We start from the raw sequence: 25,570 nt of genomic DNA on the forward strand, positions 1-25,570 counted from the left end.
GGAAAATAAGAAACAAACTACAATAAGAAAATTTATTGTTTTGCATAGGATATTCAGAGGTAGGTAAAGGACTAAACCAGAGTTGACTGTCACTAAAAATGTCATCAAGGACTAGTTTCTTCTTTTTTCTCCTCCACTGTCCTTAGCATTGGTTTCAGCATAAAGCCTCCCATGATTCTAAGTTGCTGCAGGTATCTATGAGGGCTCTATGCTTTCTTGTTTCATGTTTTATTAGCTGAGACTGGCTGAGTTCTGTCCCTGTCTAGTAATAACCAGCAGTGAAGGGATATTGGTCAAAGAGTACAAAGTTTCAATTATGCAAGATGAATAAGTTCTTGAGATCTAAAGTACAGCATGGTGACAACAGCTAACATTACTTATTATACACAGGCCTACCTTATTTTATTGTGCTTCACAGATACTGCGTTTTTTACAAACTGAAGCTTTGTGGCAACCCTGCAGCAAGTGAGTCTTTCAGGGCCATCTTTCCAACAGCATTCACTCACTTTGTGTCTCTGTGTCACCGTCTGATAATTTTTGCAATATTTCAAACTCCACCAGCAAGAAAGATTATGACTTGCTGAAGGCTCAGATGATGGTTAGCATTTTTTAGCAATATTTTAAATTAAGGTATGCATATTATTTTTTATACATAATGTTACTGCACACTTAATAGACTACAGTATAGTGGTAAATATAACTTTTATATGCACTGGGAAATCAGAAACTTCACATGCCTCACATTAATGTGATATTAGCTTTATTGTGGTTGTCTGGAACTGAACTCAAAATATCTCTGAGGTATGCCCATACTCGAAATTTGCTAAGAGGATAGATCTTAAATCTTCTCAACACACACACACACACAAGTAACTACATAGAGGTGATAGATACGTTAATTCACTTGATTGTGGTGGTCATTTCAGACTGTATATCAAGTTGTACCTGTTAAATATATATAAAATATAATTTTTATGTGACATTTCAAAGCTGTTGCAAACAAACTAGTAGCAAGTGGGATGGAAGTACCATAATTAGCTTAGATTTATCACCTAGGTTGAAAAGGATGGAGGGGGAATCAAGCAGTGCCTGCTATAGGCTGTCTCCTGGTGCAAAAGGGTACATTTGAACAAGGCTACTGTTAGGGAAATTAAATAAATAGCCTTGTTTAGGCTTCAGAGACAAAGTAGAACAGGCCTCTGACCTTGTTTGCAACCTGCCTGGACACAGCCCTGAGTGCCCTGACTGCCGGCTGTGAGTGTAAGACTTACAGCACCATAGATAAGATAGGGGACAAATCTTGAGATTGTTGAGCCCTTGCAGGAGCTCTGGCCAACCAAGCCCCAGGCTTAACATTCCAAGTTTTTTAAGACAAAACAAACAGCATTAATATGAAAAGAGCTGAAATTTGCTCACAGACTGATGAGGATATCAGTTTGCCTGCTGGAATTATAAGTGGGAACCCTGAACTTCAATCTTTGAAGTCTCAGCCACAGAGCGGCATGTGCTGCCTGGGACCTTTTGCCAATTGGGACTCCAGATGTGCTGTGACATGGGACTTCCCAGCACTATTTGAGTCTGGATGTTGGTCAAAACCCAGTTTGGTGATGTATCCTCTGCTGTTTCTAGTTCTCTTTTCTTTTAATGTTAGTATATTGAAAGTAAGCTAGATAATTCTCTAACAAATAATGGCATTATTCATTTGTATAGAACAAGTGGCTTATTCTTTTAACAAATCCTTTGAACCTGAGATGAAAGTGAAAACTTTCGGCACAGTAGCTACCCAAGCCCATCTTGTTTCCCAGTGTTTCACTTCACAAGACTCTCCAACTCTGGCACACCCACCCCACCCCAGCCCAGCATTATAACTTACATCCCATGTCAGCTGGGTAGTTTATTAGGAAACCCAATCAGAGAGACCTCTGTCTTCCTTAGACTGGTCTTGGAGGCCACCTCTTACCTGCCTCTTATGAGTTCTCAATACCTCCCAATATAGGACACTTGCCTAGAACCCCGAAACATTTCAAGTGGATCCAGGCTTTCCTTCACATCTGGCATCATGAGCCCTGGTTAAATGCTCCCCACTGCCCACCCCTACCTGTCCAAGATCAACATTCCAGGCAAATAATCAAAATCACATATACCTTACATTAACCAAGGGAAAAAACACACTTCAGTTAAAGGGAATGTAGGGTATCATCTTGTATAATATATGGTTGAGCCTTGAACATCATGGGTGCTGACTGACTATGCAGCCAAAAATCCGAGTATAACTAATAATTGGCCCTCTGGATCTGTGGTTTGGCATCCACAAATTCTGACTTCACATTTGGATGCTGGGGCAGATGGAACCTACTGCTACACACTAACGTGATGTCATATGCATTCTCCAAGGCATTAGATGGTCTTTACTTCATTAGTTATTCCCCTTTCTTCAATCTGTCCCTCTCTACTGGAATCTTAGGGAGGAAAGTACAGTGGAGGGTAGGGCATTAAATGATTGTAAAATGATCGGGATTTGGAATACCTGACACTCTTCCTTTCCAATCTACTCCAGTCTGTTCTCTGTACTTCATATAATTTTTTTTTTTTAATGGAGATCCTTAGGAAGAAACACATTTCACATCAAGATCAAGGACATACACACAAAAACTCTGAACAAAAAAATTTCTGAACAAAACTGTAATTCCCATATACTCTTTTGCAATGTGTGTATTTTATGTATTTAAGAAACTCAGATATTTTTGACTCACTATAGTGATTTCATAACTGACCGATGGATCATCACCTGTAGTTTGAGAACATGTTTTTCTGTCTGGCTACTAGAGTGCTCTTTCCAAAATACAGTCATTATTTTCTTTAAAATCCCTCAATGGCCTCCCACTACTTTAACGATAGAGTTCAAACTTTAATGTGGCTTGTAAGAGCCTCCATTCCCCAGCCCCTTTATTACTATAGCTTCATCTGTCTTGCCTCTAACTGGTCCATTTTCCTTCTGCAATCCAACCATGCTTACTTGCTCTCTGGACTCAGATGTATCTACTAATAGAACGCTCTTCCCCACATCCTCTCCTTGTAGCTAGTTTCTCCTCATTCTATCTTTTCAGCTTAGACTCCGCATCCCTCTGAATGCTTTCCCTGGACACCTGGCCCGGGCTAGGTGCCCCTCCTGTGTTCTTCTTTAGCACCCTGGCCTTCCTCAATGCCAGTGTCTGTCACCCTGCATTTCAGCTACACCAGTACTCTTTAAAAGCAGGGACCAGGTTTTGTTCTCCATAGAAGACGTAGTAGGCTTTCAGTAAATACTGATTGAATAGATAAATGAAATTATATTATTGGGTTTCCATCTTAAGTGCACTGAGTGGATATTCTTATACATTTGCAAGCTGTTGATTGTTTGGGTTCCTTCCCACCACGGTAATTTTCTGAAGAAGGCACAGGTCTGGAACTGAACTGTCTTCATAGACACCGATTGTGTGCTGATTCACCGACAGTTTAGCTATGTGTGAAGCAACATGAAACACTGGGTTCAAGATTCACTAGATCTCTCATACTGAAACATAACCTAGCATCTCGTAGTCTTAATTTCCTCGTCTGAATTCCAGTACCCCAGTTAACATTTTAAGCTTATTCTTCTTCTTCAAAAAAGAGAGAAGATGACAAACCAAAGAAGGCAGGCGTGGATGAAGCGCTGCACCGGGCCCATGGCACCTGTGTTCACACACACACCTGCATGTGGCAGGGGTCCACGGCTCAGTGCAAGCGCTCTTCACCCCTATTTACCTGAGTTCTTTGTGATCCTGTAGGACATAAGAGTTTAATAACTTTATAATCACATTGGATTTTTAAGACAAACTAAAGAGTTCTGATTCTCAGCTTAACCTTCCTCCTCAAGAAGAGACTTTTTGTGCTCTATAAATTGAATATATCTACTTGAAGTGTTGTAAGGGTTAATACTTTACTTCTAATTACGGTAGAATTGAAAACTGGTATATCTCTACTATGTTAAAGGGATTTATTGTAATATATGATTGCTTCTTTTTTAATCAACAGGATTCAGTTCATATTTATATTATTTCTTCATTCTTCAATTATCATGAAACCACTCCAGTTATATTTTTGGTTATTATTTTACTACTCAGGGAAAAAATGAACAAAATAATTCTTCTTCCCGCAGTTTTATTTTTTGAAACCATAGCAGTTAATTTATTTTGGTGTATCTCACCTGTCACCATTTTACAACTGGCTTTTTCTTAGTTTTTAAAATAAACATTTTTAATTGGAGCTCAGGGTAATTGAAGAAATTTATTTAGCTTCTAAAATACCCAGTAAAATAGAGAAGGTTTATTTGGCTTCCAAAATGTCCTCCACTGTACTTTTGGTTAAAAAGTATTTTTGTTAATTGATTCCCACTATGTGAAATTCACATACAGGATTTCCACAGATACCAGGTTTGAGAAAAAAGATGGCAGTATTAAAGAATAGTTTTTAAATATGAAGGTAAGGGATTTCCCTGGTGGTCCAATGGTTAGGGGAGAAGGCAATGGCACCCCACTCCAGTACTCTTGCCTGGAAAATCCCATGGATGGAGGAGCCTGGTAGGCTGTAGTCCATGGGGTCACTAAGAGTTGGACACAACTGAGGTACTTCACTTTCACTTTTCACTTTCATGCACTGGAGAAGGAAATGGCAACCCACTCCAGTGTTCTTGCCTGGAGAATCCCAGGGACGGGGGAGCCCGGTGGGCTGCCATCTGTGGGGTCGCACAGAGTCGGACACGACTGAAGCGACTTAGCAGTAACATTGGTTACAGTTAACATCAGTTACAGTAACATTGGTTAGCAGTAACATTAGTTACAGTTAACATTAGTAAATGTTAACTTAGCAGTTAACATTTACCCTTGGATACACCCAGCATCCCAAATTCAATTTGTGTAACCAAAAGGGAAAATATAATAACATGCTCTTAGGACAGAGAAGCCGGTAAATTAAATAATATAAAATGCTTATATAAAATAATACAAAAAATACTTTGCAGATTATGTTTAGCTATTATATTATTTAGCTACCACATTCAGATGTGCATGCCTATGTCAGGTTATGCCAACACCCTGAATTACACTGAGTAAGGAGTGCAAGTAGGATGAAGACTATGGATAAAGGGTACATAGCCATAAATACGGATTATTCTGCATGATCAAACTTCAAAAATTCTTAGATTTAGCTACAATATGACCTATGATATCATGACTTTTTATTCAGAGAGCTTCTTCCTTAGAACCTTCCTGGCCTTTTAAAACTAAAATTTTACCAGTGTAATTCATTTAGTCTGCAATATCAGTTTTAGGATATTTAAAAAACCTCTTATGGGGAGAACTCCAAAGTCAGGTAAGTGGCATTAGATCGACATATGCTTAGTTGGTCGGTTGTGTCCAAATCTTTGCGACCCCTTGGACTGTAGCCTGTCAGGCTCCTCTGTCCATGGAATTCTCCAGGCAAGAATACTGGAGTGGGTTGCCATGCCCTCCTCCAGGGGATTCGAACCCAGGTCTCCTGCATTGCAGGCATTCTTTACTGCCTGAGCCACCACGGAAGCCCTGATCGACATATGGTGGTGGTTATAGGAGGAATAACGAACAACCTACAAATGAAAAGAACAAGCAGTTCTTGTGGTCAGTGTCAGCCAGCCCTGCGGTGCTATCCAACTAGTTATGCAACTAGATGATTATACATACCTGTCTTTACTTCTTTCAGACAGTTCTATAAAAATGGTGCAGCAGGATTTCTTCCTCTGAATGTTAGCATGCTACAAAATGCCCAAAGAATGAATTACGCTTCAAGCATTTGGGATATGACATGATATTGTGTTGATATAAGAATAAAAACTCAAACTGCCTAACCCCAAATCAGATTGGCACACTCAAAACAAATTATTTAGGAATATTTTTCTCATTTTTACCTCAGTTACCTTATAACCTAGTTCGAAGGTGGCAGAAATTCATCAAGGAATACAGAATCAGAAAAATAATGTAACAGATACACAAAAGTGTAATAGTCTTATAAATGTTTTAAGAAAGAATATAAACATTGTCCTTAACTTTTAGTTCATTCATTCACTTGGTATACACATCCCGTTATTTTCCAGGCACCTGTCCAGCTGCTAGTGATGTAATGGTAAAAAAGACAAAGTCCTGCTTATGTGGAGGTTACATTTTCTGACAAGAAGGGAAAAGATAAAAAGAACAAGTTGGGGGAGGGATAAATTGGAAGTTTGGGGTTGACATATATACACACTACTATATTTAAAATTGATAACCAACAAAACCCTACTGTATAAGCACAGTGAACTCTGCTCAATACTCTGTAATAACCTAAATGGGAAAAGAATTAAAAAACAAATAGGTATATGAATCTGAATAACTGAATCACTTTGCTGTACACCTAAAACAACACTGCAAATCAAATATACTCCAGTACAAATAAAAACTTAAAAAAAAAGTAAATAAGAATTTCAGGTACTGATACATGCTATAAAAAAACATGAAATAAGTGATATAAATAAAAGTGCCTGGACATGGTAGGGACTAGGAGTATGCTTCTGGAGCCATAATGTTCGTATAAAAATCAAGGCTCTACTGATCAACAGGGATATGATGCTGGGCAAATGATCCACCCTCTATGTGCCTCAGTTTTCTCATCTGTCAAATGGGGACAATGATAAGTGTTATTCGCATGGTTTTGTTGGATTCAACAAATTAATGTGTATACAACAATACCTGGCACATTGTTAGTGCTTTTAAGTGTTTTCAATGACTATTTCCCTTTCTGAGTAGCTCACATTGAGTTGAAATCTAACTATTAAGAAGGAGCTCAAGCTAATATGGATAAATTAAAGGAACGCTATGCCAAATAAAGAACAATTAGACTGAAGTGCAGCTCTCTTCTTTATATTTCCACAGTATACAGTAATGAACATACATGAAGATTAAACTATAGCAGCAACTATCGTCACCCATCTTCACACTCATCAGAGCTTTCTTCACTTGGATCCTCAGTGCTCCCTCCTTCACTCTCACTATTGTCGTCTTCACTCTCGTCATCCTCTTCCTCAAGATTTTGTGCTTTCTCTGCCACAGAAAGGAAGAGACTTGTTTAAAATATTTCTTAATATTTCTACCCTGAAAAATCATAATCCTCCTTGTTTCCCCCTCCATCAAGAAAGACATAGTTTTAGAATGTGAGAACTGAGCTGAGGGTCAAAGCAGTGGTACAAAGAACATATTTTTACTGGCATAAAGATGTTCGTGGATTAAAAATATATTTAAAAATTGGTCTATACATTTTTTTTTTTTTTTTCTACTACTGTCAACTTCTTACTTAAATAGAATAAGAGTAAAGTGAGATTCAGGGTAATGTAGAGGGTACAGACTTTGCTGGGAACCGTGGGATAACCCTTTCAGTTCCTGGAGTATCAGCAGGAACTGTTCCCTCTGGGGATTCTGTCAGTGCACAATACTGTCTGCCCAGGGAGCCTGAGCTGCTTGGGTGGTTCCACCCCACAGAGGAAATGGAGTCATTGTGACCATCCATAGAGGACAAGCTGGTTTCATGAAACCATCTGAGATAATCATTTCGCCTTTTCTTAACTACTTCCTGAGGATGTACTTTGCCAGTTTCTGGGATAATGGATTTTTAAATAGTGACTGACCATAATTCTATGAGGAAGAAGGAATTTCAATCTTTAAATTTACCCATCAGCAGCATTTCTTCAATCAGTGAGAAAAACTCCTTGGCCTCAGGATTTTCTGGTTCGTAGATTAGGACTGCAAATGGACAACAGAATGCGTGTTATTAACATTCAAAGTGTTTCAGCAAACAACCTCTTCAGTATGAGATTGAAACTGTCAATCAGTGAAAATGCACAAAGCAAAAACACCCACAATTATACCACAGGAACATCCAAGTGCAGAGAAAATGCTCTACTTATCTTAGGTACTTTGCAAGGGAAATAATCCTCATTATATTTTCTACCACCTGTCCAAAAAATGCAACCTCCATCACTGTGAGACATCCCTCAAAGGCGTTAGCCATGCTGTTTCTTGACTATAATCATTCCCCAAACAAGGTACAAATCCTGTAATACATGGAGACTTTGCTAATGACACCCAGTCATCACCTACTTAACACTATTCTCACCTCTTCCTAGGATCCATTGTTTTTAAGTGCTATTTATTCCTTTTTGCTGATCCTTTATGTGAATGTGTCCTCTTTCCTTTGGACTAAATCAATAGAATTTTTTAGGCCTGTTGGTATGTTACCAATGTCCTAGAAGCCAGAAAGCTTTATCCCTTTTGTTTCAGAGTTTTCTACACTAGTTAACTTATTTTTTCAGATCCTGCTGTACTGATCTCTCTCTGCCGTCTTCTTACCTGCCTTGAGGCGTATTCATTATTCTGCATCATCCATTGAATGCAGTGACTTCTGTGTAATATCTTAATGGCCCCCAGGGGGCACTGAAACATCAAGTGTGGTATTTGCCGGGCTAAGAGCGAGAACTGTGGGATGGTTCAACTAGGCCCCTGTGGCTCAGAGGACCTCACCCCATGTGACTTTCATCCTGACACACGAAACCAATGTCTTTATTTTCTAATCCACTAACATAACAATGTGCCGTCAGTCTGGGTCAGCTTGAGTGTGTGCCTGCTCAGAACCTGCTTTTAAGGGTTCTATGGGTATTTATACATCTTTTAAGGCTTTAATAAAAGTGACTTTTTACACATTTTAACTTGAACTAAAACATGCTTATCATTAGCAGTCTAAATCTTTCTCTGAGGTTAAGCCTCTTCCTAGAGCAGAGTTTCTCCAACTTGCTCCTTGAGACACTAGTTTCTTAAGATGTTAATATGTATGTGGGAAACTAGGTTAAATGAAGTTAATTAAAGCTTACAGTAAGGAGCAACTGCAGGATTTTACATAGCCATTAATATGCTCAGAACTAGTATGTATCTTACAGAGAAGAGAATATGGCTTCCCTAATTTATTATTCCCTTGGAATCCTTCTTGGTGGAATATTTATTAAGCAATCTTGAACCAATATTCCCTGGAACACAACTTAGAAAATTTCATGCTGGAGTTAGGATTATTCCATGGGAAGGGAGTATGGGATCAGCTATTTTCATGGTTTAACAAAAACTGCTGGCAGCTGTCAATTTTCAGAGTGAGGGAAAGTATCTTCTTTGAAACTCAGCCCTGTAATATCCGTCCCAGTGGTGGTGGGTTAGTTGCTAAGTTGTGTCCAACTCTTGTGATCCCATGGACTGTAGCCTACCAGGTTCTTCCGTCCATGGGATTTTCCAGGCAAGAATACTGGAATGGATTGCCATTTCCTCCTCCAGGGGTTCTTCCTGACCAGGGATCGAACCCAGGTTTCCAGCATTGCAGGAGATTCTTTATCACTGAGCCACCAGGGATGCCCCCATATTCATCCTAGGTGATAAATTAAAAAACTCTCTTTTACTTTTTGACAGGTCACTAGGGTTTGTAAAAAGGCAAGAGAAGCCCTTACTTAGCACATGCCATTGGGGTTGTTTTCCAACCAGGGCCCATAAGCAGAGGCCAGTACGGACCCTGAAGAAAGACTGTCAGATGAGAATCCTGGTTCTGCCACTGTCTAGCTGGGTCACCTTGGGGAAAGTATTTAATGTCTCTGTACCTCAGTTCCCTTATCTATAGTAACACTACTGATCACATCAGGATATCTGATGAATAAAGGAGATAATACAGACAAAGTACTTAGTTTAGTCCTTGCTGCATGGTAAGTACTGAATAAATGTTGATTATTAGTTTTCCTGGAGTGACTCTGGGCCTGGAGAAAGGCTTGGTTCCTTCCTAAATGTGCAGCGGATGCTTCCTTCCGGCTGAAGGGCTGGGGCAGGGAGCTGGGGCTGGGGGTGGGGCAAGCTCTGAGTTCCACGGGGCTCTAAGGCCCTCAGATGGCAGGCGATTTTAGGGTAGATGACGCTGGTCTTGTTCACTGTTGCAGCTCTAAGAGAGTACTTGACAGAGCAGGAGACCTCAAAACATTAAAAAAATAATGAATAAATGACTATAGATGACTGAGTAGGAAGCAGTCTTTTATGCCTTGATAAAATTATACCCCAAGAAAGGGTGATTTAGTTTACTGAAAAAGAAATAGAAAAGTTTATAGAAACCCTCTTCTGAAGCTATGTCTGTTTTTGTGTTAGATGCATCATGATGAGAACCATTTTGGTTTTCAGGCCATTATTCTTAAACATTTACAAGTATTATAATTGATGAAACAGGTCTTCCAGGCTTACATGTTATTTCTGTAGAATCTCAGACTGCCTGTGAGCAGAAGTGTTGGCACCCTGAGATGACTCAGCTGCAAGTAGAGACCAAGAAATGGGAACACTGACAGGAAATCTCACAGTCAATCATGAGATGAACTAAGGAAAGTACCTGGTATTCCTGACTTTTAGTCTCATTTAAAAACCACTTTTCCATGCCTTCACCAGCAAAAGTTTTAGAAGAGTAGATAAAAAAGAAAAGAAACCATTTGCACCTGGGATGCAGGGTGGGAAGCCCTGCACCCAAGTAAAGATACAAATGACCATACCATGATTGCATGGCAAGGAAATATACCAGGAACTGGAGGCTATTCAAGAGAGTGAATTTATAAGACACCTCTGAAGGGACAAAGATGTACTATTTCATATAAATTAGTTGCCTTAGATACAAATAAAAATACATATTGGTCAATATATAGGAGCCATTTCAATCCAATTGATTCACAAAAGCACCTCTTTTTCAAGTCTCTGCCTGCTTGACCAGAAATATAAGCTTATTATTCAAATGAAGAAATGGAAATATAGCAAGAAATCATAGGCTCTTAAGTCAGACTTAGGATCTAGCTTTACCACTGGGAAGCTGTGTGACTTTGGGTAAATCAGTTCTCCATGCTACCTTTGCTTTCCTCATTAGTAAAATAGGGTTAATCCTATCTGCCCCACATAACTGCTGTAAGAATTAAAAACTGTATGCAAGAATGTTCCTATAGTAGATGCTCAATACATACATACATATATAAATACATAAAAAGTAAATACATAATCTATGTTTACATGAGTAAATTTATAAACATGAATATATATATATATATAGAGAGAGAGAAAGGTGGATTGTTCTGTGGAAAAGTTAGGAGATGGGGGGACAAAAGAATATCTATGCTGTAGAGAGCAGACCTGTGGTTACCAAGGGGGAGAGGGGGTGAGGGAGGGACAGGATGGGAGTTTGGGGTTAGTAGATGCAAACTATTATATACAAAATGGATAAACAAGACGATCCTAGTGTATAGCACAGGGGACAATATTCAATATCATGTGATAAATTTTAGAAAATAATATCTATGCTCTAAGAATTTATATATAATATTTTTGGGTGCATGCTAGATGAAAAAAATTTGTTCTATTCCTCTGGACACAGAAAGGGACTTTAGGCAGCCCTCAGCCAAGCGTTCCTATTGGTATCAAAGAAACAGCACTTTCTTTTCCGTGAGACAGTCTACAACTCTCCCTTCTTCCTTCAATCTGCCTGGCTTTGCAAAACCTGGGCTTCTCTCATTTCACACCCTTGACTGGCAATCTGCATCAGGGGTAGACATTCTTACTTTGTACTCCTTGTGCTCTACCCCCATTCTCTGGGCCCTTTTGCCCACATTTCCTTCTTCTTCCTCTTGGGAGCAATTCTTTCTCATCTGGCTCCCTGGAAAATAGTGCCTATCTTAGGACCCTCCATAGCATCCTTTCCTAGAATTTAACCCTCAGTTGTAGAGGCACCACTATTTGCCATGGGTAGAAAAGAGTAAACAGTATTACTGAATGAGTCAGTCAGTAAGGGTGCAAACCACACCAAACCACGTCTGATGTCAACCCCAGAAGGGTTTAGAGCACTTTAGAAGGTATGGTCTGATTTCTGCTTTCTCTCCAGCTCCCAGCATAATGTCTGGTACAGAGTTAGTGCTCAATGTATATTGGCGGGAAGAAAGGAAGGGAGGGAGTTTTTAACGGAATGTAATCCCATTAAGATAGATCAGTTTGAACTTTTTCGTCCTCACCTGGCACCTAATGCATGTGCACTGCATTTACTGAGGCCCATAAGCATTTTATTGAGCACCTGCTGTTTACATTGCGGGGCTAACCCCCAAGACTCACTGACAAATGTGGTCATGTCAGTGTCTATATTTCGTAAGCTTCAGCCAGAGGCTTTTCTAAAATAACTGATAGGTATAAAAACAAAAGTAATATACACATTTTCCTACAATTAGACTCCACAAGAAAAACTCAGAGAATTGGGAGCCAGAGCTAGAGCATCACTCCTTTCTGTACCGGCCACACAGAGAAGAAAGGCAGTTGTGGGAAAAGGAGGCTTGGGTTCCGGCTCCAGCTGTGTCACTTGTTCCCTGAGCCGGGCTACACATGCCGCTTAACCTTCTCTCTGCTGCGGTTTCATTAGTTATAAAAAGGGAGGACTGGACGTGATTCTCTAAGGATTCTTTCTGATTGGAAATTCTATGTTTGTGGGCCACCAAAAATAGTTTTGATCAAACTATTTTATTTGATGGTTCTAAAGGTCAAAAGTGCCTGAAAGGATTAAACAAGGCAAATTATTCTGGATATAAAATAGGTAGTGTTAATGTACTCAAGAAATCAATTTTAAAAATTAGCTTAGTACTTAGGAAGTACTGTATCCACAGTGGGGACTCTGTGAGGCAGGGAAGAGTAGACCCCACTTCCCTACACCACATTGTCACTAAAAGATTTTAACCATAAAACAGGTCTACAATAGTTAACATTTCAAGACCTGACATTAATAAAGTTTAATAGTAGAATTGCCATTTTCTCCTTTAAAATAACTAAGACTAACAAAGAGAAAAAGATGGGTAAAATAGTTGAAAAGATTATGGATTTTGACAGAGACCTGGAATCTTTCTCAACCACTAGATGGACTTTCTAAAACTGGAAAGTGAGATCCTTGAAATGAAGAATTCACTGTATAGTTTTAACAGCACCCTGCACACAGCAAAAGATAGGATAGATTAACTTAAAAACAGGTCAACAGAAAATATACAAACTAAAGCATAGAAATAAAAGGAAATGGAAAAAACAGAGTATAAGACACATGTGGGACACCAAGGAAAAAAATCTAATTTGTATGTCACTGGAGACCCAGGAATAGAAGAAAGGGACAGAATATGGCAGAAGTGATCTTTGAAAATTAATGGCCAAGAAATCCTCAAAGCTGATGAAAACATCAAACCACAGAGTTAAGAAACTCAGCAAATCTCCCAAACCTCTCTTTACTTAAATACAAAGAAAACCACCACCATTTTGAACATCGAGTCAAACTACTAAAACCCAGATAGAAAAGTAAGGTGGTTCGTATCATTTACCTAGTCATAAGTATCCAGGGGTTTCTCTGCTCCCTCAGAGAGAAAGCCAAGGTCCTTAAGCTATAGAGGGATGCTCTGCAGTCTGCACGGTCCCTGACCTGTTAGCTCTCCAACCTCATCTCCTATCACATGTCCCCTGGCTTAATCTGCTCCGTTTCTGCTGCCTTCCTTGCTGTTCCCGGTCAGGCATGCTCATCTATTGGATATTTGCTATTAGTCCTGCCTGGAACACACTTTCTTCAGATGACAGGACTCATTTCCACAACTTTTTCAAGGGTTTCCCCCTAGTCTTCCAGTGAGCCTTCCTGGACAGTCTTACTTAAAACTGCTTTGCTTCCTCCCATAGCTTTCTACTCCTTCTTCCCTTTTCCTGCATAGCACCTATTATCTATGACATGCTAATTAAATGTTTGTTGTCTGACACTAGATTAAGTGTGGGATTATTTGCCCAATGCCTAAACAGCGGCACTGGCACACAATTTTTACAATTTTTATTCAGGTTTCCCCAGTGGCTCAGTGGTAAAGAATCCATTTGCAATTCAGAAACATAGGAGACGTGGGTTCGATCCCTGGGTCAGGAAGATCCCCTGGAGGAGGAAATGGCAACCCACTACAGTATTCTCGCCTGAAAAATCCCATGGACAGAGGAGCCTGGCAGGTAGGTAACTCAAATATTTGTGGAATAACTGCATGCTAAAGAAGGCTTCTGAAGTCACTCAGTCGTGTCCGACTCTTTGCGACCCCATGGACTGTAGCCCACCAGGCTCCTCCATCCACGGGCGCACAAAGAGTCGGACACGACTGAGCGACTTCACTTCTAAGGAAGGCTTGTTTTACTACATGACATTTCTTTGAAACTAAAGACATATGTTACTAACCCATTGTCATGAAGCTAATGATTTTGACATACCTTCTAATGGCATCCTTGTCAGTTTATCCCACTCAAAGTTACTCTAGAACTCTAACTTAAATTAGTCCTTATACCAATTTTTACTATCAAGGATTCACTGAGACACTATGAGGGAATTCACTAGCTGTATGATAATCAAACCATCTTACATATTAGGGAGTGTATTTAGAAACAAAGAGAAGACTGGGAAAAGAGAAGTATTTTGTACTTACTCATCTGACATAATTTTTTTGCCAGATGGTAGTCGTGGCCCATTTCTGCTCTCAGGAACTGGAAAACATTAAGAAATTCTTCAGCTGTGCAGTTTTACAGAGAATTTAAATGTCAGTTATAAACTCCCTAGAAAATATTCCATTAATGATTAACTCTTTTGCTTTTAACTTTTACACATGTTTTTCCAGGAGTGAGTCTGTAATCGATCAGTTAGTGAAGAATATTTAAGCACTTCTAATGGCAGGGCCACAGAGCAAGTATCTCACCTCTGTTTTACCACAGCCACACTGTGCACACACTACTGAACAATCTGAGAATACTTTGATTCAACTGGCAAAGACACGAACACTTTAATATCCCTTACGTTCAGATACAGCTTTTATTAGTCCATAATTATATGTATGCATAATTACATGCATAATTATTCATCCATAAAAGTGAACTTAGTCCATAATTATATGACAATACAATTATGTATTTTCAATATTTTCCAATATTGATTGTTCTTACCGCATCTGTTTTTCCTTTTACTATTTTATTGTATTTTTTTGGTATAAAGTAACATATTAAAAAGTTTTTTTTAATTGAAGGATAATTGCTTTACAGAATTTTGTGGTTTTCTGTCATACATTGAAAAAAATCGGCCATAGGTATATCCCTCCCTCCCAGGCTTCCTTCCCACATCCCTCCCCACCCCACCCTTCAGCCTGTCATAGAGCCCCTGTTTGAGTTTCCTGAGTAATACAGCAAATTCCCATTGGCTATCTGTTTTACATATAGTATTGTAAATTTCTATGTTACTCTCTCAATACATCTCCCCTTCTCCCTCCTCTCCTCCTACCTCATCCATAGGTCTGTTTTCTATGTCTGTTTCTCCATTGCTGCTCTGAAAATAAATTCATCAGTGCCATCTCTTCAGATTCCATATATATGTGTCAGTATATGATATTTATATTTTGCTTTCTGACTTCTTCACTCTGTATAATAGGCTCTAGTTTTCTCCACCTCATTAGAAGATTCAAATGTGTTCTTTTTATGGCTGAGTAGTATTCCATTGTATATATGTGCCACAGCTGCTTTATCCATTCATCTATCAATGGACATCGAGGTTGCTTCCATGTTCTAGCTATTGTAAAGAGTGCTGCAGTGAACACTGGGGCACATGTGTCTTTTTCAGTTTTGATTTCCTCAGGATATATGCCTAGGAGTGGGATTGCTGGGTCATATGGTGGTTTTATTCCCAGCTTTTTAAGGAGTCTCTCCATACCGTCTTCCGTAGTGGCTGTATTAGTTTACATTCCCACCAGCAATGCAAGACTGTTCCCTTTTCTCCACACCCTCTCCAGCATTTATTATTTGTAGTCTTTTTGGTGATGGCCATTCTGACTGGTGTGAGGTGGTATCTCACTGTAGTTTTGATTTGCATTTCTCTGATAATGAGTGATGTTGAGCATCTCTTCATGTGCCTGTTAGCCATCTGTATGTCTTTTTTGGAGAAATGTCTCCTCAGGTCCCTTTCCCACTTTGGTTGCTTGCTTTTCTGATATTGAGTTGTATAAGCTGCTTGTATATTTTGGAAATTAATTCTTTATCAGTTGTTTCCCTTGCTATTATTTTCTCCCATTCTGAGGGTTGTCTTTTCACTTCGTTTGTAGTTTCCCTTGCTGTGCAAAAGCTTTTAAGTTTAATTAGGTTCCACCTGTTTATTTTTGCTTTTCTTTCCATTACTCTAGAAGGTGGGTCATGGAAGATCTTGCTTTATGTCCCTGAGTGTTCTGCCTATGTTCTTCTCTAACAGTTTAATAGTTTCTGGTCTTACATTTAGGTCTAACCCATTTTGAATTTATCTTTGTGTATGGTGTTAGGTAGTGATGTGATTTCATTCTTTTGCACGGAGCTGTCCAGTTTTCCCAGCACCACTTATTGAAGAGGCTGTCTTTGCCCCATTGTATATTCTTGCCTCTTTTGTCAAAAATAAGGTACCCATAGGTGTGTGTGTTTATCTCTGGGATCTCTATCTCGTTCCATTGGTCTGTATTTCTGTTTTTGTAACACATATTTTTCTATGTGTTATAAATTTTTTTCTTTTCTTATTTATTGGGGTATAGTTGCTTTACAATGTTAAACAAACTGCTATACAACAAACTGAATCAGTTATATGTATACATATATCCCCTTCCTCTTGGACCGCCCTCCACCTCTTCATCCCATCCCATCCCATCCCTCTAGGTCACCACAGAGCACCAGGCTGAGCTCTGTGTGATGTACAGTAGGTTCCCACTAGCCATATGTCTTATGCATGGTAGTATGTATATGTCAATTCCAGCCTCCCAATTCACCCCAACCCCTCTTCCTCACTGTGTCCACAGGTCCGTTCTCTGCATCTGCAGCTCTATTCCTGCCCTGCAAATAGGTTCATCTGTTGCATGTAGGAAATTTAAATGCTAAATAAACACACCCTGTCCCCAGTTAAACAGCATCTGTATTTTTACCATCCAGAGAATTTTTTTTCTAGATAATTTTATTTATTTTGGGGGGCTGTGTTGGGTCTTTGTTGCTACACGAGCTTTTCTCTAGTTGTAGTGAGTGGAGGCTACTCTCTAGCTGCGGTGCGCGGGCTTCTCATTGCGACAGCTCTTGTTGGCTGGTCACAGGCTCTATAGAGCGTGGGCCTCAGTAGTTGTGGCACGTGGGCTAAGTAATTGCGGCACATGGACTCTAGAGCTCAGGCTCAAGAGTTGTGGTGCACCGGCTTAGCTGCTCTATGGCATGTGGGATCTTCCTGGACCAGGGATTGAACCTGTGTCTCCTGCAACAGCAGGTGGCTTCTTTATCACTAAGCCACCAGGGAAGCCCACAGAGATGTTTGTTTTAAACATCTCCATGTACATCATTTTAGTATTTTTTTTCCATAAAGGAACACATATATATTTACAAAAACTAAGATTATTCAGTAACTTATAAAAAATATACCACATATCATGATCATCTTCTCCCCATGGAATTAAACATTATTACATATTTTTTTACTTACTTAGGCTCCCTAATTGACCAATCTTCCATTATTATTTGGATAGCTTTTATTAAAAAAAAGGACACTAGACTTGGGGGACTGTTCTTGCTTATGTGTGACATTCTGAACTATTTACATGTACACTAGGCTTACATGTAGGAATTCATTTGGTAAACAAATCAAGAAGGCAGTCCTGGCATAGGAAACAGCATTGGCAAAACATAGGAAACAGCAAAAGCATGGAGGCCCGAAATGTCACATGCAAAAACTGTTCACAAATGTTTACTGATAATTCTATGGAGGACAAAAGTTTTACCTCACATGTTGTGGTATCAGAGTCTAACTTTTATTAATATTACACAACTTCACGTATACAGTGCATTTTCATTTCCCCCCTTCTCATCCTTTGTATTATTGTTGTCACATGTTTTACTTGTACATAGTGGGTCCCTTGTTTTATCTGGGCTATAATTATACCTATGTTAGACCACCCAATAGTCTCCCCAAAGTCACTGATGGCCCTTTGTTTCCCTATGTATTTTATTTGAGAAATTTCTAAGGCTATGTGTTCAAGTTCATGGTTTCTTCTCTGCTGTTACAATCTGTCCCCCTTCTTACACCCTCTGTACGTGTGATATACATACAATGCTATGTCCTATGCCAGGAATGCCATTTTGTTTACCAAATGAGCTCCTACATGTCCCTCCTCCTTTCACTTTCTAAGATTCCACTCTTGTCTTTTCCTCTTAATCCTTCCTTTACCCCCTTGTTTCTCCTGCTTCATTTCTCAATTACAGGACTGCCTGTTCCCAGAGAATTTTATGAACATCTCTACTGGCACATATTATAAATTGCATTAGATAACATAGTGTTTGTTAGTTCTCAAGGGTAAAGACATGTCTTTCTTATTTATCTCTAAATATCCCAAGTAACTAGCATGGTACCCAGTAAGTAGAAAGTTTTTCTAAAAGAGGTCTTTAGAGAGTTTTATGACAAAACTTCTCTTATGCCTGTTTCTGGCTTTACCAGCATAATCTGAGTCACTGCCAGAATATTCTCTCATCTCTACCCTCATGAAAGTAGTAACAAAGATGAGTAATCAGGTAAGCATCTGTGTGTGGGCAAGGATATTTTAACTATTTTTTTAGTCTTCAAGGCTATATACTATTTAGCTATTTTAATATTTTTAAGTTTTTTGAGTTATAGAAGCAAAACTTACTTCTGTCATTAACTCTAATGGGGCATGAGTATCCTTATTAGGGTTGCTGTCTTCCTCCTTATCTTCATCACTGGTATCCTCACCATCATCATCTGTTGATTCAGACAACTTATCATCGATATCCTCAGGGCAATGTTCATTATTTTTCTCCCGCTCTGCAATGACTACATTTTTGCTCATTTCACCTAAAACAATATATATAATTTAGTAAATATTGAAACATATTCATAAATTTAAAATGGTCACTCTTAAATTATAATGTAGCAAGTGCACATGTTACTATGTGTTCTCCTGTCCTGGATTTTTTTTTTTTCATGACTAAACAGCACTGCAATAAACTTACCTGATTTCCATTTCCCCAAAAAAGGTAAAAAAACTGCTAAGTGAAAGAGGAAAATATACAAACTGATAATACTGAGCTGATGTTAGTGTTAACTGTTTGGTGCTTGAAACTGTAATAAATGGAAACCGTTTTGTTTATAAAGAATACAATTTTAAGAAAAAAATTCTTTTATCCATAGAAATATATTTCTTAAATTATTCTTATAGGAATATAAATGTAAAATAAAGACCTTGGGAAGTAAAAGTAAGACTAGAGAGGCTGAAACGTAATTCTTCTTAGGCAGATAGTCACTGTGTGGATACTTGAGAATAAAATTGTCCCTCTCCCTGGACACACACACACACACACACACACAAATCAGATATATGTAAAGTGTTCTAGATATGACCAGAGGTTATATAACATTATTAATGATTTTTCTTAATGTCAACTCATAGATAACTGAAAAATAAAACATAAGCACTACTTTGACTACCCATTCAATGTGTGGCGCTGTACTGAGCCCCATGAACACTAAAATGTACATCATTCATCTCAGGGTACTCACACTCTAACTGGGAAGTCAGAAACATAATGGATAACTGTAAAACAATATGGCAGTCCAGTGAGAGAGACGTGTACCGGGTACATGAGACAACACAGGAGAGAGGAGACACCCATTCCGGTCTGAATGGATCAGTTTTTCCAAGGAGAGGGGACAGCATGAACCAGTACACAAACAATGTGTGTGGAGCTAACACTTTGATGTGCTTATTATGGGTCAAAGTTGAGACTGAAATGGTGACAGATGTGGCCAGAGGGGTACAAGCTGGATAATGGATTCTAGTGGGCCAGGAGTCTTGGAGTCAGAACTTTATCCTAAGAATGAAGGGGCTAGTCATGAAAGATTTAAGTAGGGAAACAAGTATGATAAATTTTTAATTTCTGAAGGAACTTTTGGAGAGCAGGGTAGAAACTGTATTTGAGGGCAGACTGAAAAAAAAAAAAAAAAAAGACAAAAAGAGCAGGGAGAGAGGTGGTTAGGAAAAAAAAACCACCTTTAAAAAGTCCAGGTAACATTCTGGAAGGGGAGTGAGATGGGGAAACCATAAAATCTTTCAGTCTTTTGTCATTACCCTCAGAAAGGCTGTGACAAAATGAAATACCTTCACATTTTCTCAAGTCTTATAGGAGTCAGAGATGTTTGAAGATTCCAGGATTCTGTACGGATTCCCAGCAGTAACTTTACTGAATAAAACTGTGGAAGAGGGAACTTGCGGAGTCCCACCTCTTACTTTGTTTATTTTGCATTCAGAGGCCCTGTGGGCTGTTAAAAAGCCAGCTCAAAATGAATTCTAATAATGGGAATTTTCTAAGCAGTTTGCAGACTGCATTTACTGACAACTCACAATAGCACTTGCTGTTTGACTACAAATATGCCAAAAGACAGCAAAAACTAGAAAATATTATTCTCAGGAACAAAATCCCCAAACAGACTCAATGGTTGTGTATATAAGTGTGTATGTCTTGCTCTTCGTCTAAATTGGGGAAGACAATCTTACATATTGGTTAAGAAGAAAAGTTGTTTCCTGAAATTCATTAACTAACTAAATTATGCTTATTCTTAGAAAATACATGTTGACTTAGGGTAAAGGATCATGAGATCTTTACCCCTTAAATCAACAGTTGCTTGTATATGAAGGGTTACTGGAGTATTTATACTATTTCTGCTCATTTCTATAAGCTGAAATATTTCAAAAGAAAACATTTAAAAAAAAGTCCAGGTGAAAAAGATGGTTGATAGCACACTGTTAAAACAGGGATAGAGGAGGAGAGATATTAGAGAAATATTTAAGAGGTAAAATCTCCATGGCAGACATTTTCCGAATTTTAGTAATTCTTATAACACTTTATCCATTTTGCCATATGAAAGTAAGCTATACTATTTACTTAGTATCTTTTTTTACTCTCCCTTTTTAACTTAGGAAATTTTGCTAGATCATAAAAATTATTGGGAAGCAGTGGTTAAGATTCCGTACTGCCAATGCAGAGGGCACAGGTTGGAATCCTGGTCAGAAAACTAAGATCCCACATGTCATGCTGTCTGACCAAAAGATAACAAAAGTAAATAAAAAATTTAAAAAATTATACCCAAAATTGACAGAGGTATTAATAAAAGATAGAACAATCACAGCAAATATTATGTCATTACTCTTCTGAATACTACATATTAAATTATTTAATTCTGTCAACATCTCAATGAGGTGTGTACTGTTTCTATCCCATTTGTAGATGAAACTGAGAGACAGGAGACAGGTTAAATAACTCACCCAACTTACCACCACTAATTAAGGTAGATCTGGGAGTCAGTTTGCCTCCAGAGTCCATATTCTTAACCACGTTCTTATTTTTTTTCTAATACACATTAAAATATACTACTATTGTAAAAAGTTTACCCTGTGTTTCCTAAAATTATCTCTTTGGGAAACACTATTGAGCTTGCCAACTCTTGCTCTGCAGACGAATTTCACAGTTTCAACCTGAACTTGTACTACACATCATCCCCTGCTTTTAGAATTCTGAGTGTGTGGGAAGTCTTGTGTGATGTGTTCTTTGATGGGGTGTGGCCATGAGCTCCTTTAAATATGTAGAAACACTGCTGTTAGAAGGAAGAAAATAAGGAAACCCAGGAAAGGTTGACAGAAGACAATGTTAAGAAAAATCAGGCTCTGCCCCTCCAAAGAAAAAGTTGGGAAAACTCCTCATTCCAAGCAAAAGATAACATCCTCAAAAGAGATACCCAGAGTGTGATGCCTGGGGTCTTCAGGCTATCTACCTGTTTCCTTTACAGTCTCCGCCGGCTCACAACCACTCTAACCTTACAGTGTGTACCCAGCCTGTTCACCGACTCAACACACTGGTGTCATCAGAGATGGTCATAATAGGGAATTAAGAACTTCATGTGATGTCACAGGGGCTCATTGAATTCACAAACACTGAGGATCATGAGAGAGGCTCCCTGATCCCCAGATTGAAGGTAGTCCTCCCTCTGCCATTTACATTATAGTACCCAGCCCAACCTGTCTTTGTCTTATTTGTTTGTATTATTATTACTTAATAGTTGGCTATCTATGTGAACCTCATAGGGGCAAGCATCTTTCCTTTTGATAACTATTATACCCACAGCTTCCAAACAAGTGTCTGGCACTCAGTAAACCACTGTTGAATGACTGGAACTTGTTATTGCTTTCACAGGTGTTTCAATCCATTCTAAACTTTAATATTCTATCGTTATCATTTTATGTAATATACACCCCTGGATCACACCTGACTGCATATCAGAATCATCCCATACATGAGTTTGAAAAATTACTGATTCCTAAGACCTGCCCCAGACTTACAAGTTGTCAACATCCCAAAGGTCCTAAAGAAGGAAGGCTGAAATAGAAGCTACAGTTACTCAAATAAAATAAATGTTATTACCTGTGCTTTCTTTTAAGAAGGAAGATGACCATAGCTTAGATTGTAGATTTGTTTCTATTTCTTTGTTTGAAATACTCTTTGAAGATATTCTATTTTTAGTATTTGAAGAGATTTTATTTTCAATAGTTTTTGAAGAAACTTCCTTCCTAGATGTTAAAGTATATAGTTAAAAAATATTTTTCTAGGTTACAATTCTGTTCAAGGTTCTATATGGGTTCAAACATAAACACACATTTAATATAAACATACAGTATATCAATAATAAATAGCTAAAATGCAGTATATTCTTTGTGGAAAAGCATTAAAAATAAGTTTTACTAATGTTTAAAATTCTGTTTCTACCAGGCATTTATCATCGTGTAATGATTCTTAGAATCTTTTCAGAGTTAATAGAGAACATATAAGCAATCCATTATATGAATGTCCCTGGCATATCATTACGATATGGTGACATAAAACTATTTAAGGAATACTAGACTTTGGGTGTTTTTTTCGAGTCAGTTCTTACCACTGTTAAATGCTTATGCCTAGAGTCCAACGCTAATATTAACCCTTGCTCACAATATGAAGGAACCTGTTTTTTTAATTAAATGGCTGAAATAAAGATGGGTTAATTTTCTCTTTTAGCCTTTAAGTCTGAAACCTCATGTCAACAGATAATGTATTGAGACAGAGGATTTTTGTCTGGTACACTGACAGGCACCAATGCTGGTGGAAAAACAACCCATGTTCATTTTTTATGGTCTTAAGATCATTTTAGTATGTCTTCTTTACTGAGTTTAAAAAATTCAACTTCTACTTTGCATGACAAGATATAAAAAGGTGTAAAATATTATTTTTTCCCCTAAAGTTATGATGGCTCTGTTTTATCCCCATTGAAATATGACTCAATAACATTAGTAGTTAAGTTAGTGGTTTTGCACAGTGATTTAGCAAATAGGCTGAACAGCTTCTTACATTCCTAATACTATGGGAGGGAATGGAACCTTTACTTCCCCAATATATGTTGCTAGAGCAAAACCCCTCTCTGGTGATAAAAAATGCACAGCAAAGAAGATTTACAGTTGCTCTTCTTCTGCCCTCCTTGATTTTCTAATTGTGAAAGGAGACATCAAAGAAGAAACCCTACATGTAAAAAGTTGAGGAGTCACTTAAGTATTCAGTTTCTAGCATGACAGAATCCTATTATGCCAAAGGTCACCAGAAATGATTACTGGAATTCATATGCTTTAATATCTATTCCTTTTATCTATGAAAGGAGGGCTTTTCTCTAGATTAGATATACTGCCTTTTTATTATTACAGAATTTCATTGAATTTAAGAGCGTCTATTTCTTTTTTAAAAAAGATTAAACTATAGTTGGTTCACAATACTGTTAGTTTCAGGAGTACAGCAAAGTGGTTCAGTTTAATATATGTGTGTGTATACATATATATTCTTTTTCATATTTTTTCCATTAAAGTTTATTACAGGATATTGAATATAGTTCCTCGTGCTATACAGTAAATCCCTGCTGTTTATCTGTTTTATATATAGTGGTGTTTATCTGTTAATCCCATACCCCTCCATTTATCCCTTCCTTCTTTCCCCTTTGGCAACCATAAATTTGTTTTCTGTGTCTGTGAGTTTGTTTCTGTTTGGTAAATAAGTCCATTTGTATTATTTTTTAGATCCCACACATAAGTGACCTCATATGATATTTGTCTTTATGTCTGATTTCCTTCACTTAGTATGATAACCTCTAGGTCCAGCCAAAGATACCACCTATTTATTCTAAGACATACTAATATTTAAGAAAGAAAAAGCACTGCCAGCATAAGATGCCCATCAAATGTAAGAAATGTTACAATATGAAGAAACTATGCGTGCTTCAGAATCTATGAAATATTGTATTATATATTCACAAAGTTACATCCCTAAAGAGGGGAATTTAGCTAATCTAGTTCTGAATATTTGAATAGTATGAAATGCCTTTAATGATTTTAATGACAGAACATGGAGGAAGCCTGAATAAAAAGGGTATTACTCTTTGGAAGCAGTGAACATGCCATAAAAACACACATGAAAAGGGGCCAAAGGATCGACGGTAAAATATGAATTCCTCTTCTGCTCACTTTCTGATAAACAGTCTTTCTTATGCACAGTTTCAAAGAAGAGGCCCAGACTCTAACCTCCTCTTCAACTACAATTTGTTGACTTCATCTGAGAAAGTGACTTATGGCAACAGTGCCTCTAACCAATTAACATAAACAGATAACCACTATACTCTAAAAGATCTGTTTTCTTTAAATACAGTTACAGTTGAGGAAAGATTAAAATTATTACTTTTTGGAAGACAGAAAGTATTTAATTTAGTATCTACTAAGGTTAGACAGTGAAGTTAAATATCCCACTGGAACGTATTTATGCTAGACAGCAGATAATCCAGGTTTTACAATTGATTAGTATGCTAAGTACATTAAATGTCCCCAAGTTTCTACTGGAATTAATAATTCTTTAAATTTCATATTTTAAACTTTGTTTTAAAATTATTTATATTTATCAAATTATTTATATTTATATTCAGACTGCCTGAAGAACTATGGACAGAGGTTCGTGACATTGTACAGGAGGCAGTGATCAAGACCATCCCCAAGAAAAAGAAATGCAAAAAGGCAAAATGGTTGTCTGAGAAGGCCTTACAAACAGCTGTGAAAAGAACAGAAGCAAAAGGCAAAGGAGAAAAGGAAAGATATACCCATTTCAATGCAGAGTTCCAAAGAATAGCAAGGAGAGATAAGAAAGCCTTCCTCAGTGATCAGTGCAAAGAAATAGAAGAAAACAACAGAATGGGGAAGACTAGAGATCTCTTCAAGAAAATTAGAGATACTAAGGGAACATTTCATGCAAAGATGAGCACAATAAAGATAGAAATGGTATGGACCTAACAGAAGCAGAAGATA

The 25,570-nt window shown here is 38.0% G+C and overlaps 1 protein-coding gene across 10 annotated transcripts in view; it reads right to left on the bottom strand.

Annotated features, from left to right (window-relative positions):
• Positions 1–6,939: 6,939 nt before the first annotated feature.
• Positions 6,940–25,570, bottom strand: part of ERICH2 (glutamate rich 2) — a 54,852-nt gene continuing 36,221 nt past the window's right edge. For 8 of the 10 annotated variants that reach the window (XM_061135207.1, XM_061135206.1, XM_061135208.1 and 5 more), the window contains 5 exons: positions 22,629–22,774; positions 18,824–19,008; positions 14,591–14,648; positions 7,752–7,823; positions 6,940–7,127 (listed from right to left, as the gene is read on the bottom strand). In XM_061135207.1, coding sequence (XP_060991190.1) covers positions 7,009–7,127; positions 7,752–7,823; positions 14,591–14,648; positions 18,824–19,008; positions 22,629–22,774 — 580 coding nt within the window. In that variant the 3' untranslated portion in view covers positions 6,940–7,008. The remainder of the gene's footprint in view (positions 7,128–7,751; positions 7,824–14,590; positions 14,649–18,823; positions 19,009–22,628; positions 22,775–25,570) is intronic. The other 2 variants (XM_061135209.1, XM_061135212.1) reach the window with 1 other exon arrangement.

This window comes from Dama dama, chromosome 33 (assembly GCF_033118175.1).
Source record: "Dama dama isolate Ldn47 chromosome 33, ASM3311817v1, whole genome shotgun sequence".
NCBI classification, from domain to species: Eukaryota; Metazoa; Chordata; class Mammalia; order Artiodactyla; family Cervidae; genus Dama; species Dama dama.